Raw genomic sequence first — 15609 nt, 5'->3', positions numbered from 1 at the left:
GTAAAGTTGGTCCCTATAGTATTCTTTTTCCCTATAGTATTTTAGATGGGTAACAGATTGGCATAACGCCCTCTCTCTCTCTCTCTCTCTCTCGCTCTCTCTCTCTCTCTCTCTCACACACACACACACACACACACACACACACACACCCTGCTATATGTTCTCAATTTATGTAGCCAAGGACCAGATCAGAACTGAAGCCACACAGCAATATAGAGCCCAAGTGAAAGAAAGCTTTACTGCTGCTCTTTTATACACCACCATTCCAGAAGAATTTACTCTAATAATCTAAGCACTTCCACTTAAGGGGACACATACAAACAAGAGGACCGTCTTGGTCCTTAGTCAGTCAAGGCCACCTCATCATAGGGGAGCTGGCATGGTCAGGCCCCGGCTTCTGGAAGCCTGCGTCCTCTCAAGGTCAAACAGTCCCTTCCTCCAGGGGCTTTTTGCAGCTCATAAGACAAAGGACACACACACACAAATAATGAGATTAAACATATAAGCAAATAAACCAAATACATAAGTATGTAAAAATATACTCTGGGATGGCAGGAAAGAGATTCTTTCTGAAGTTATTAGGAAAGCTTTATGCAAGTTTGGAAAAAGAGCAGGATTTAAAGAGATGAACGCAGGAGAAAGGGCCCATGCCAAGCAGAGGTCATGGTGTATTTGACCTGGAGGACACAGGCGTACAAAGCAGTCACAGGGTGAGCTGTCCCTCTGGCCGAAGAACAGGGAAACATGAGGGACAGAGTATGAAACAAGGCTGCCAAGGTGGGTAAGAGGGTAAGAGCCATAGTCAGAGGTCTTGAATCTTCACTAAGGATTTAGGATTTTACTGTCTAAGAACTGAGTGCAGGAGAATTAACATCGACAAAGGAGTACTTCAGAAAAACTTGCTACCATCTGCAAGGGTGCAAAAAAATTGAGAGTTAAAAACAAAAGCAAAGAAGCGAACAAACAACAAAGAGAGCTAATGGAGCATCAGTTCAGAGGACACTGCGTTATTCTGGGTTATGGACTTATAACAACCTAAACTATGCTGGTGGTAGGAAAAGTGATGCTAGGAGAGAGTGAGATTCACAGGTCTGGGAACTGGGAGAGACAAAGGCCTCAAGTTTAAAGCCTCTGCAAGATTAAAGTCTACGTTACTGGAAGAATGATGGCGACCTTCACGCACATAGGAAAGTCAATATAACTGAAGAGTTTCCCCCCTTGGGGATGGGCAGCAGAAGACATAATGATCTCAGGTTGGATATGAAAATTTCCCTAATAAGGCCTGAATCTGTTTTGTGCACCTACTTTAATAGTCTAAGTGAATGATGGTTGAAAGAAATCCAATAAGCACCTGGCTTTTCTTAGAACTTGCCTTACTAGTTCCTGATAACTTGAGCCTGTTGGTCACTTACTTTATGCAAGCTGGTCTTGGCAATCTGCTCAGTTGTCCTCTGAATGACCTCAGCAGATATGCTGATCACTTTTCACATCTGCCCTAACCACTGAGGGAAGGAAAATTCCAATCTGGAGATGGCGCTTTCTGGCCCGGCTTTTACTTCTGAAAGGGCCACAGAAATGAGACACAACTTTAGATCTGAAACTTTTTATGCTCCTATACTTAAAATAGAAAGAAAGTCTATAGGTCAACGTCTGTGATAAAGTTCCTTGTCAATGATCTCCTGAAGTCTATGAAATCTAGGAGTCAAGATGCCCATTTGTCAGTTAATCCTCAATGGTGGAATATTCTATAGCAATTCTGTTCCACACATTTTGAGTGGTGGGTCTCTGATACCAAGCAGGGCCCTGTGGGGCTCCTGGGCACAAAGCCTTTCTGTTTCCCCCATTTCTTTGATTACAGGAAGGAGCCTTCGGTTCAGCCTCCATGACCTTCCCTGAGTCCCAGTGGGCAGATTCAAACAGTTGTTAATTAGGGAAGGGAGGGGATGCGAGACCAGGGAGAAACAAACAGTCAAGAGAAACAACAGTGCAGCCTTGGGGCAAGGTCCTGGCTCCCCATCAAGGGATACAAACAACATCTTTGAGCTGTTTTGCAAATACTGAAACCCCCTCCAGGTGGGAGAAGTTAACGATGGTAGCTACCCACAAGCATGTAGACCCCAGACAAGTTGGAACCTGAAGGTTGATGATGCTGACTCCTACTTACCTCACCACCAACCCATCAGAAGAATGTCCACAAGCTCATCATGCCCTCTTTGAACCATTACAATAAAACTTCTCACTATCCTCTCCAAGTGGGGACACATAGTTTTCCGAGGCAGGAGCCCGCTGTGTCCCCCTTTGCCTGGCAAAGTAATAAAGCGATCCTTTTCTACTTCACCCAAAAATATGTCTCTGAGGTTCAATTCAGCACCGGTGTAGAGGGAAGCTGAGCTTTTGGCATCATCTCCTAAATAACCAAAATATCACAGAGACCAAAATGCTTCATACAAATGGAAATTACTATTTGTAAAAACACACTGCTTATCAACGCTTCCCAGCATGTCCTTAGAAGCTATGAAATTAAATTAACACTTTTAGGAAAAGGATCGAATGTGTGTATGTACACACACTCAGAGACATATACTTCAGAGCTATCCCCAAATGTGCCACCTTTCACAGACTTGGTCAACTCTTCAACAACATGTGTTAATAACGTCTTTCAAGCATTAAGCTTTTGACAAGTGAATAAGGCCATTTTATTCGGTGGAAAATAGAGGCGTGATTTAGAAAGCAGAATATAACTGTCCAGGTTGGAATACAATCCAGTCATGAGTTCTCATTGCCTCTGTCAATGGGTGTGGTAACCCATCTCCAAAGACAGCTCCCAGCAGTTCTTCCCCTCCCTATAGGCACAGACTCAACAGATGCAGAGCCTTTGTGCTCCCTTGACTCTGGGTTGGTCTTGTGACTTGCTTTGCTCAACAGAACACGGCACACATAACATTCTTGTACTTTCAAACCCAGGTCTTAAGAGGCCTGGAAGCTTCTACTTCCTCTCTTGGAAGCTAGCTGCCACATGAAAATTTGACTACCCAGAGGGAGAGAGGTCTGAAGCCATCGTGGTCAGTCGAGCCCAGCTGAGCTCCCAGCTGAATGCAGCTGCATGGCTGAGCCCAGGCAAAAAAAAAAAAAAAAAAAAAAAAAAAACAGCAGATGAACCCTAGCCACCCCACAGAATTGGGAAAAATAATAAATCAGTGCTGCTAAGTTTGGAGTCCTTTGCTATGTGATAATAGATCACTGAAACAATGGGTGACAAAAGACATCAAATGGCTAAAAGTGAGCCAGATCTACCATTCATCTGTGACCATCTGTGGTTCTATTGGGATTTTGTAGACTTCTGCTTGCAAACTAATTCAAGTGGAGAAACAGATAGGACCTTCTCTTGTCATATTCAAACTCTAGCATTCAGTAACATCTAGGATACTGGTACTGACGTTCACAATGGATTCTGACAATTCTACTCCCAGAACCCTGTAGGGCTAGGAAAACTCTCCCTGGACTGGTACATGAAGCTCTCTCCCTCCCTGTATTCCTGCTTTATCTAACACAATGCCACAAACCTGCAAATGCTGATGTAAGAGAGAGTAACAAGATGACGAATGCTGGAGTGAATGAAACTTCAGTGTGAGTACCAGGAGGATGAAGAGAAGCTGGCAGAGGCCTTGAGTGCACTTTATGGCATGGAGCCACACAGACAGCAATGACTGGGCAGGCATGGGGTAGACTGAATTATTAGCCCCAATTCTTGACCCTTCTCTACATCCATACCCTTGCCATGAATGTGCTGTGGTCAGATGGACTTCTCTGCCCCTTGTCTTTGAGCCTGTTCATGTGACTTGATTTGGCTAGTAAAATGTGGGTGCAAGTGACAGTGTGCCAGGTCTAAGCCTAAGCTTAAGAGGCACCATGTGTATCACTTATAATTTTACCCTTTTGCAAAAGAAGAGCATACCCTCCACCTTGGCTCACTGGTCCCAGGAGGAAGCTGAGAGAGACATGGAGCAGAGCCAATCCAGCTGACCAAGCAACTCGTGATCAAGAAAGACATGATTATTGCTGAATGCCACTAAGATCTTGAGGCTGTCTATTACCCAGCAATAGTTGACTAATACAAGACTCCTTTATTAGATGCTAACATTTGCAAACTACACATGGTACTTTAGAACAACAGAACGCCTTCTTAGCTATAAAAGTTGTAACCATATTAGCAAATGAATGGTTAGATGGTCTCATTGACAAGCAAAATATTAATACAATATACTGAATATCACTAAGTTTTTGCTCTCACAAATCTAAGGTTACCTTTCTACAGATTGTAATTTGGTATTCCACATTCTCCATAATTTAATAACTCTAACTTAGTTTTGTACCCAGTTCCCTCTCACTTATATTTTATATTACATTCGAACTGGATTACCTGTAATTCTTGAATATGGGTCACATCACGTCTAGCCTTTCCTCATCTAGTTCCTTCCTACACCCTTCATCCGACAGGTTAAGATTCTCCAGTCCTTTAGGGCCAGGGTCAGCTGTCACCTCTATAAGAAATCTGCTCTGATCCCACCTTTTAAGGCAGTCTCTCAACCCTCTGACTCTTATCACGATGTGTATGTCTTTTCCTTTTCTGGTATTTGGCTTATTCTGCCTCATAACACTTCTTCATCCTCTTACGAACTCCTAGAAAGCAAGGTTTATCTCTGTATCCTCCATGGCATTTAGCAAAGGGCCTGACACACCGTGTACCGGCCAGTGAATACTTTTTCGCGTTAAGGAATGACTGACGGATGGGAGGCAGCAGGAAATGACATTGAGAAAGAAATGTGGACTTTGGAGTCTGAGACATCTGATTCTACCGCTTAGTAGCTGAGTAACTCTGGATCAGTTAGTCACACTGTGCTCAGCTTCCAAATCTGTAAAATTAAGATGGCACAGATTTCACAGGATTGTTATGAAAATTCAACATGAAAATGAATGTAAATGCTTCTTGGTGTCTGACATATGGTGAAGGCTCCATAAGTGGTAGCTCTAATTACAAAAATGACAATGACACAGAACCTCACATAGAAGTTAATTTAAACAAATCCCTGATATTAGATTATTTCCTCTTAAAAGTTAAGTGTTTGCGAGTAACAGTAATGACTCTAGTTCCCATTAGCTGTTTTCCCAGAAGGTGTGGTTTCAAAGAGCTGGATTCTACTTTATTAAGATGCTCATATGTCCCTCTTCTCCACAGTTCTTGTTTCTATTGGTAGTGACCACTAGAAGCAAATTTGTTCCAGGCAACAAATACATCTCCTTAAAACAAACCAAAATGAAATCTTCCTCCGTCCACATACATGAGTCCACTTGTAACAGAGCATTACCCCTTCCACATTGTTCCCAATTCTTCCCCAGGGGACTGAAACAACCAATGCAATGGATCAAAAGCTAGAGATTGAAACACAATAGAATTCCTTGACAGAGACTGAATAGTGCAACTTGAGTTGTTGACATGTAAACATCATTGCAATGAGGTTCTTTACTGAATAAGAGATGTAAAGGTGCTTTTATGAATAAAAGTACCATGAAAATGTCAAGTCTTGGGTATTATTGTTAAAGTAATTCAGCAAAAACTGCTTCATCTGCCTGGACTAACTGGAATTTTGTACAAACCCATAGCCACCCTGCATCAGGGTAATCATTGATCTTCCAAAGGACAAACTCAAGATTAGACAAACTCAAAAGGCTGTAAGTAGCCAGGCATGGAACGTCAGTGAGTGAACTGGGCCTGATGTGCGTTCACGGGGAGGGCTCAGCCGTTTACTGGAGGCCATACTCGGACTGAACTGGCAACTGCTACCCCGTTCCACCAACTGTTGCCTAAGGAAATGGAAAATCAATGTTGTCAGACCTTCTCAAGAAATTTGGGGTTTTGTGTGAAACATCCTGATTTTTAAAGGCCGCCTTGCTTTTTTATTTTAAAATTCTCTGGGGGCCAAAGAAAATATATTTGTAAACCAGATGTGGCCATGGGTTGGTCGTTTGTGACCTCTGCACTAGATAGTCTCAAGTCACTATGAATCATCACAGGATGGTTAAAAGACGATTTCTAAGTTCACTGTAATTGTGTTTTTGAAACCGAGAATTTCTAATTCACAGAAAGAGTAATTCCTTATAAACTTATAATAAACTCCAAAAAACATGTCATTCCCTCCATTATAAATCCTTGCCCGCTTTTGTACCTCCATGTGCTCAGTCCTACAGTTCTGGACCAGGACACCCTGTGGCCACTGTCCCGTGCACCTGTTTATGTCCTACTAGTTCTTCAAAGCTTGATTTAAATGTGAGCTCTGCATAAAACCTCCATGATCCTCCTCAAAGTCTTCTAGGTATAAATTATGAAAACTGTCCAATGTAAAAGATCTGCCTTGATTTTTATCATCTCTCATCAACCCTCTACCCACAACCCCCATCACCCCTGCACCCCACCCCGCCCCCCAGCAAACAGAACACAGGAACACTGCAATTGTTCACATGAAAGGCCTGGATGGAGGGGCCAAGGATGAAACTCAACTGCACTTACCACCAAACACGTCTCCATTCTGGTAGTTCTTCCCTTTCTGGGCTTCCTCTTCATTTTGAACAGTGGCAACATGCTTCGCAGAGGCACAGCCCATAGTCTCATTCGGTCAGCTTCAGCCGGGCTGAACTGCAAAGCATCTCTACAGACACGGGGACATTTTCTTCTCTTTAGACACAAGGAAAATCCACCTTCTTGCTGAGTCGGTCAAAATGTGCGCACCTGCAAGAAGAGAGCGCTAGATCAGAATATGGGACACGAAGCCAGTGTCTCAGTCTCCGTGGTGATTCCCGCCCGACCCCGCTGGACTGGGGTGCGACCAGGCGCCGAAGAAGGAAATGCAGCACGGGTCACTCTCATCTGACCCCCACTTGAAAAGCAAGGTCAGAAGGCCTGTGCCCTGCACAACACGTGGCTGGACTTTTTTTTTTTAAATCTTTATTGGAACATGATTGCTTTACAATGGTGTGTTAGTTTCTGCTGTATGACAAAGTGAATCAGCTATATGTATACGTATATCCCCATATCCCCTCCCTCTTGCGTCTCCCTCCCACCCTCCCTATCCCACCCCTCTAGGTGGTCACAAAGCACCGAACTGATCTCCCTGTGCTATGCGACTGCTTCCCATTAGCTATCGATTTTACATTCGGTAGTGTATATATGCCCATGCCACTCTCTCACTTTGTCCCAGCTTAACCTTCCCCCTCCCCGTGTCCTCAAGTCCATTCTCTATGTCGGCATCTTTATTCCTGTCCTGCCCCTAAGTTCATTAGCACCGTTTTTTTTAGATTCCATATATGTGCGTTAGCATACGGCATTTCTTTTTCTCTTTCTGACTTACTTCACTGTATGACAGACTCCAGGTCCATCTATCTCATTACAATAACTCAATCTTGTTCATTTTTATGGCTGAGTAATATTCCATTGTATGTATGTGCCACATCTTCTTTATCCATTCATCTGTCAATGGACATTTAGGTTGCTTCCATGTGCTGGCTATTGTAAATAGTGTTGCAATGAAGATTGTGGTACATCTTTTTTTTTTTTTTTTTACTTGTTTTATATACATTTATTTTATTTTTGGCTGCGTTGGGTCTTCATTGCTGTGCACGGGCTTTCTCTAGTTGTAGCGAGTGGGGGCTACTCTTCGTTGCAGTGTGCAAACTTGTCATCGTGGTGGCTTCTCTTGTTGCAGAGCACGGGTTCTAGGCGTGCAGGCTTCAGTAGTTGTGGCACGCAGGCTCAGTAGTGTGGCTCGCGGGCCCTAGAGCGCAGGCTCAGTAGTTGTGGTGCATGGGCTTGCTTGCTCCACGGCATGTGGGATCTTCCCGGACCAGGGCTCGAACCTATGTCCCCTGCATTGGCAGGCGAATTCTTAACCACTGTGCCACCAGGGAAGCCCCATCTATCTTTTTGAATTATGGTTTTCTCAGGGTATATGCCCAGCAGTGGGACTGTTGGGTCATATGGTAGTTCTATTTTTAGTTTTTTAAGGAACCTCCATACTGTTCTCCATAGTGGCTGTATCAGTTTACATTCCCACCAACAGTGCAGGAGGATTCTCTTTTCTCCACACCCTCTCCAGCATTTACTGTTTGCAGATTTTTTGATGATGACCATTCTGACCGGTTTGAGGTGATACCTCATTGTAGTCTTGCTTTGCATTTCTCTAATGATTAGTGATGTTGAGCATCTTTTCATGTGTTTTTGGCAATCGGTATGTCTACTTTGGAGAAATGTCTATTTAGGTCTTCTGCCCATTTTTGGATTGGGTTGTTTGTTTTTTTGATATTGAGCTGCATGAGCTGCTTGTATATTTTGGAGATTAATCCTTTGTCAGTTGCTTCATTTGCAAATATTTTCTCCCATTAAGAGGGTTGTCTTTCCATCTTGTTTATGGTTTCCTTTGCTGTGCAAAAGATTTTGTTTCATTAGGTCCCATTTGTTTATTTTTGATTTTATTTCCATTCCTCTAGGAGGTGGGTCAAAAAGGATCTTGCTGTGATTTATATCTTAGAGTGTTCTGTGGCTGGACTTTTTTTTTTTAACATCTTTATTGGAGTATAATTGCTTTACAATGGTGTGTTAGTTTCTGCTTTATAACAAAGTGAATCAGTTATACATATACATATGTTCCCATATCTCTTCCCTCTTGCGTCTCCCTCCCTCCCACCCTCCCTATCCCACCCCTCTAGGTGGTCACAAAGCACCGAGCTGATGTCCCTGTGCTATGCAGCTGCTTCCCACTAGCTGTCTATTTTACGTTTGGTAGTGTATATATGTCCATGCCACTCTCTCACTTCATACCAGCTTCCCCTTCCCCTTCCCCATGTCCTCAAGTCCATTTTCTATGTCTGCATCTTTATTCCTGTCCTGCCCCTAGGTTCTTCAGAACCTTTTTTTTTTTTTAGATTCCATATATATGTGTTAGCATACGGTATTTGTTTTTCTCTTGCTCATTTACTTCACTCTGTATGACAGACTCTAGGTGTGGCTGGACTTTTTGAGGAGCTAAAAAATTTCTATTTATTTATTCAAATAAATATTTGAGCACTCCTACTTGCCACACACAAACTTAATGGGCTATATAGGTTTGCTAATGTTCCGGAATCTCAAAAAGCTTCAGAGGGAGGAAAGGACATTGATGAGATCCATCGAGTTCCAGAGGCTGGGAGAAGTCCTCCAACCTCCTCATCCTGTCCTGCACACAGGCCAGCTCTTCCTAGCTCCTCAGATTTTGCCAGGAGGAGGTGGGTTGGAACATGGGCTAGCATTTCCAGTGGGTTCCATAAATGATTCAATACTTTTATTTTACTTGAGGCGATACTGTTTGGGAAGGAAGGAGATGGGGGAAAGGACTTGAATGTACTTTTTGTCAATTTTCTGCTTAGTTAGCTGAATGCTTTAAGGACTGAGCAGATGTAGGAATATGACGGGAAGAAAATGAGGTGCTCGTCCACCTCTTTCAGAGCCTTTATGCCTCTGTTTGACCTCTACTAAAGGCTGCAAGCGCATTTATGGATAAACCACAAAGGAGATAATCCCCTAGTTAACTGGAGTGAATTTACCTTCCCCTGCCCCACTCAAGGTCACCATCCAAATTCTCAAGGTGTGTCATGCTCAGGTTGCTCATTTTTATTTATTTTTTCATCATCCTTATCAAGCCGTTCCAGTCTTGTAGATGTTCACTTTGAAACATCTACCGATGCCTTCATCTCCATCCGTCCCACTGTAACACAGGCCCTTACCCCTCACATCAGCACCCATACTCCACTACTCTCCTCTCCGCTTTAGGAACAACTGACGTTTCTCAGTGTCAAGAACAGTGCTACCCAAAGGCAGCTGCAAGTTTTCTCTTCCAACAAAATTGGTTCCCCTAAGCCCTCCTTCCTAGAGCATTGACCACATCTATGGACAGAGAAATTCTATCATTTAAACCACCTAATCTCAGCAAAGGGAAATTTTCAAATTAGCCCAATACTAAAAGATAATTCTAAATCAATCTAATAAATGAACTTAGATACCACAGGTAATGATCTTACATCAAGCCAAGCAAATACAAATTTCAACATCAACTCAATGGCTATAATACTAACCACGTCTTTGTATAGTTCTCCAGACTAGTTTCTATCACTGGTTATATAAAATCATTAACAGAAAGTATAGGGTTAGTTGGTAATGTTTTACAAACAAGGATGATTTTTTTCCTAGTTAATGCTTATCAGTTTCTCAACACTATTAGGTAACCTCATGTTAACACATTTTCCCCTTTTTAAAGCTATATGGAAAACACACACACAACTATTCTGATGATAGTTAGCAGCAATGTCATTAAAGCTACAGTATTTCCACTGATGGTCTACTCATATTCGTCTATAGAGCTCCCAGGCCAGATGGGGGAGATGTGCTGACTTTTTTTTTTAACCTACACAATACAGTGTATTAAGTGCCACGATAAATGATTCACAGGAATCTATGGCAAGGTAGAATTCAAGGAAACAGATTAAATGATGACTGGGAAAAGGCAGGAATTAAAAGAAGTGATATTCTGTAGGGTCTTAACGTTTGGTAGAAACTTGCCAGGCTGAAAGGACAGTACCATCATCCAGATGTGAAGAACTGCCCGAGCTATGACACTGGAACTTGGAAGTGCGTGGCGGATGTGTGTGTGTGTGTGTGTGTGTGTGTGTCCAGAGGGGTCAAGGTCGGGGCGGGGCAGGGAAGAGGACTGCACTGCTGATGCTTGTGAAGGCCCTGGAGGAGGCCTTGCTAACTTTATCCAACTTTAAAGATAAACTATAAAACCTCCTACGATGTAGGAAGTCCGTTTGATCCAAATTTGAGCACACTTTGAGAGACATTAAATTAGTAGTGCTGATATCCACTCTGTCGACCTACTACAGTTTTTAAAGAAACAGCGCTGAAATATGAGACAAGAAGGATAGGAGACAGGAATCAGTTCTAAAGGCAGAAGGGAGAACACTCCTCTGTAAGCAGGTGGCGGCTAAGGGTTGTTGCTGCTGCCGCTTGGCCCATCTCCCTCGTTCCCTTTCAGCACCACCACGTAAGGTGACAGGTGTGGGCTCCCAGAATGAATTCCTTACTTTTCAAAAAGGAATGTGGGAAAACCACCTCACACGTACATAGTACACCGCAGAGCAACCCGAAGTGAGAGGGGAAACCTCGCCTCCCCTCCCAGTCTGTTGCCGCCTCTTCAGAATAAACAAAGTAAAAACAGGAAAGGAGAGTGGGAAACCCTAGCAAAATCCAGAAGGACAGTAGAAATCCAGAGACAGTTTACAACCCTCCTCTCTGGGCGTCCTCTTCCTTTGCTGTTCCTCATTCCTATTTCACGCTGACAGCCTCACCATCTACCCAAGAAGTTAATGTAAGAATCTAAGACGTGAATTACTCTTTGCTATTCCCGAAAAGCACTGTGCGCTGTTTCTTCTGTTCTAGAAGTTCTGCTTGTAGCAACAAATCTTACTTGAATAAAAAAAAAGTTGAAATCACATGAAAATCAAACACACTGCAGCAGGCAAACAAAAATAAAACATAAAAAACCTTTTCAAAGGACTTCTCTATTATTCAGGCATGGAAGTGAGAGGCATGTTAATAAGCAGATTAGACGCGATTCTAATTAGACACATCCAATTCAAGTGATGACTTGAGAAGTCTTCATTTAATTATATTTTTTAAAAAGCACTATCACTCGGGGCTTCCCTGGTGGCGCAGTGGTTGAGAGTCCGCCTGCCGATGCAGGGGACACGGGTTCGTGCCCCCCGTCCGGGAAGATCCCACATGCCGCGGAGCGGCTGGGCCCGTCAGCCATGGCCACTGAGCCTGCATGTCCGGAGCCTGTGCTCCGCGACGGGAGAGGCCACAACAGTGAGAGGCCCACATACCGCAAAAAAAAAAAAAAAAAAAAAGCACTATCACTCAATGTGAGTTCTCTCCAAATCACAATTAGGTGCGGGTTTTGTTTTTGAAACACACATATTATGTATTTTATAGCAGTAAGTTAATTTTAAGAGTGAGGTTTTCAAGTTTTACAACCTTGACAGAAATATATTTTAATATTTTGCCCATTTCGAAGGAGATAATTATGAAGTTATCTGAGAGGCAGAGGATCTCCAACACTCAAAATTAACCACTGGTCACTGGGGAAAGTTTTTTACTATGTCATTTGGATTCTGCACATAAACAATTGTCCATCCATTCATTCATTTAATCAACAGATATTTATTGAAAACTACTAAACCGACAGACACGTTTTTGGCAGACACTGGGTATATAGAGATAAACAGGACAAGATACAGTGTCCTCCCCAACCATCCCCATAGAATATGAACACTCAGAGAAAGGTGATCGTGAGAAAGACCAGTTTCACAACAATGTGGTACAGCAACTGCTGGATAAATATAGGATGACAGGGTAGTTCACCCCACAGGCACCTGATTCAGCCTCGAGATTGGGAATGTCAAGAAAGGTTGAGTTTGAGTCCCGAACATAGCTGAATAAACATCATTAAAACACTTCTGAACTGCATCTCTTTTATAGCCTGATGTAATGTCAAGGTTTCATTTTTACTGAAAATTCTCTTAATTAACCTCAATCTAACTGAGACCTCAAATTGAGGAGACCTTCAGAAATGTACCCCTAATTACTGCCACCATCATCTGCTCAAGCAAGTTTCCCTTCAGTTTCTACTATCCTTCACATAAATTCGAGCATATTTTTTTAGCTTCCATTTTTCCATTAGTTTTGCTCAGCTTTTCTCTCCCAACTCCCACAACATCTATTCATTCACCTCCCTGATACCAGCCCACTTAGAGAGGTAACTGAGGGTGCAAATGAGCATGCAGAGACCGAAAGCAACAAGAAGATCTGAGTCTCCTTCTCACATATTGTTATTAACAGCATGCTATTTCTGAAGTCACAGATCACAGTGTGAGAATTAAACTGAAGCATCTCTTTGATGTTTGATGGAATCTTCTAATACCAAGTCCCACTGAGGATGATTTTTTAAAACTAAATAATCTATATGATAGGATCACTGGGCACCTCAAAAACACGGGCTCCAATTAATAGCCCACGGCTTTGTGTAAAAATCTCCCCAAGTGGCTATATGGCTATATTATCCTATATCATGAAATTAGAAGCTGTAGTCCCTTCATAATGCTATGCATTAACCTCATACAGTGCCATCTTTATAGAATAATTTTCTTGCTTTGATAAAATACATTAGCACATCTGTAAATCCAATTCAAAATTTTTCCAAAAGACTAAAAAACCTTCAACTGTGCACGTTTATCCCTCCTCTCCTTACACTATGCCTCAAGACTCTGCAGACTATTTTAGATATCCTAAGGGGAATTATTGTTCCAGGACACTTCACATTATAACCTGAGGACGTTCTTTTCTGTATACAAGTAAGTCCATTACTTTTTTATGCATGTTATATATGTGTGATACATTTGCCCTTTTATAAGAAAAGATTATGGATTTATGATGGCTTTTTTCTTTTTTTCCAGTGCAGATGGGTTTCTTTTTATTGTTTCAGCTTTATTGAGGAATAACTGACAAAACTGCAATATACTATATTCAACAGGATGATTCAATATACTATATACATTGTGAAAGGATTCCCACCAAGTTAATTAATACATGTATCCCTTCACATATTTACTTTTTTTTTTGATGCATCCACAAGTTCTATTCTTTTAGCAACTTTCAATTATACAATACAGTGTTATCAACTACAGTCACCATGTTATACCTCAGACCTTATTCATCTTATAACTAAAAGTTTGTACCCTTTTACCAGCCTCTGCCTATTTTTCCCACTCCCCAGCCTCTGGCAACCACAATTCTACTCTCTGTTTCCGTAAGTTTGACTTTTTTATTTTTAAGATTCTACATATAAGATTCTGTCTAGCTTATTTCACTTAGCTTAATTCCTTCCAGGTTCATCCATACAGTTGGGAATGGCAGGATTTCTTTCATAATCAGGCTGAATAATATTCCTCTGTGTGTGTGTGTGTTGTCTCACATTTTCTTGATCCATTCATTCACTGAAGGACACTTGTTTCCATACCTTGACTACTGTGAATAATGCTGCAATGAACATGGGAGTGCAGATATCTCTTCAAGATAATAATTTCATTTCCTTTGAATATATATATCCAGAAATGGAACTGTGGATGGCTTTTTTCTTTACCTTAACTTTTTGAACTGGAAGCATAATTTCATCAAAAAACCTACTTTTATAAAACTGGGAAGGAATAAAATATGCAAAATCTGTTTTAAGAAAAATCAAAGCAATATCTGACCTTCTTAAAAAAGGCTATGGAAAATATTTCTATTTATGTAATATTATGGATAATTTCACTTTCCACCAATTAATCATGTATTTTTTAATTTTGGATGGAAAAGCCAAAAAAACTATAGACAGTTTCCTTGTCAAGAAGGACACTTCCGAAAAATGAATTAAAAGTGATAAACTCCATAAAGAAATCCTAGGCCAGAAAGAACACGAAGACACCACATGCAGCTTGGAGGGTTGGAGAAAATCGAATTCTGATTGCAATGGGTACAGAGAGCTATGAAGTCAGCAGTTAAGAAAAGGATAATAGGCACATTATTATTAGATCAGGAGCAAAGTACCCCCTTTCTTCTTTTGATTAAAAAGGGAAATCAAGACAAGGCAACATCTAAAAATTCCTTTCTTTTATTGAAGAAAGAGCCAACATCTAAGCTTCACAAAGAAAAATATATACATATAAATAACTAATCAGTCTGTTTGCCCATCTGTTCTGCTTCGCTGTAATGAGTGTTAATACAGCAGCCCACTGGGGGGAAGAAGAAAGACAGCCTGAAAGTGATTCCTAATCTTGAAGCTTTGGTATCCTTGGGCTACTGTTAACACCATTTCACATTTCATTGTGCATGTTAAAGATAATACACAAAGAGATGTCACATTTGACGTGAGGATACTCTGGAAAAGTCAAATCTTCCTATCACCCAGCAATTGCTGGCATCACAGAAGATATTTATTCCTCGTATCACACTCATTTAGTGGCATGACAATTGACAATATGCTATTAACGCCAAAGAAACAGGAATATCTGCTTCTGTTTTCTTTATGGGAAAACGCTCACTTCCACAAGTAATAATTGTACAGAGGTGTCTCTCCGAAACATAACAATAGTAAGTCCTATGCGAGATGATACATTTTTGTTGGGTCTCCGCAGTGAGGTATGAGGACAAGGAGACAAGGCGACAAGTGGAAGGAGCACTGGAAAGGGAGTGGGGATGCTGAGCCCTGGTCGCAAGGGTTACATGCCTGCCTCAGTACCAAGGCTGGGCTGCCTCTCTCTGAGTCTCTTCCTTTTTCAATTTTTTTTTTTTTTTTTTTTTTTTTTTGCAGTACGCAGGCCTCTCAGTGTTGTGGCCTCTCCCCTTGCAGAGCACAGGCTCCGGACGCGCAGGCTCAGCGGCCATGGCTCACGGGCCCAGCCGCTCTGCGGCATGTGGGATCTTCCCAG

At 41.8% G+C, this 15609-nt stretch overlaps 1 protein-coding gene across 3 annotated transcripts in view; it reads right to left on the bottom strand.

Annotated features, from left to right (window-relative positions):
• C2H1orf21 (chromosome 2 C1orf21 homolog) overlaps nucleotides 1–15609 on the bottom strand; it is a 247367-nt gene that overhangs the window by 161104 nt on the left and 70654 nt on the right. For all 3 annotated transcript variants that reach the window (XM_067728901.1, XM_067728900.1, XM_067728902.1), the window contains exon 2: nucleotides 6566–6784. In XM_067728901.1, coding sequence (XP_067585002.1) covers nucleotides 6566–6659 — 94 coding nt within the window. In that variant the 5' untranslated portion in view covers nucleotides 6660–6784. The remainder of the gene's footprint in view (nucleotides 1–6565; nucleotides 6785–15609) is intronic.

Source organism: Pseudorca crassidens, chromosome 2 (assembly GCF_039906515.1).
Source record: "Pseudorca crassidens isolate mPseCra1 chromosome 2, mPseCra1.hap1, whole genome shotgun sequence".
Classification (NCBI taxonomy): domain Eukaryota; kingdom Metazoa; phylum Chordata; class Mammalia; order Artiodactyla; family Delphinidae; genus Pseudorca; species Pseudorca crassidens.
Note: the sequence above shows the minus strand (reverse complement) of the source record. Positions and strands in the feature narration are given on the sequence as shown.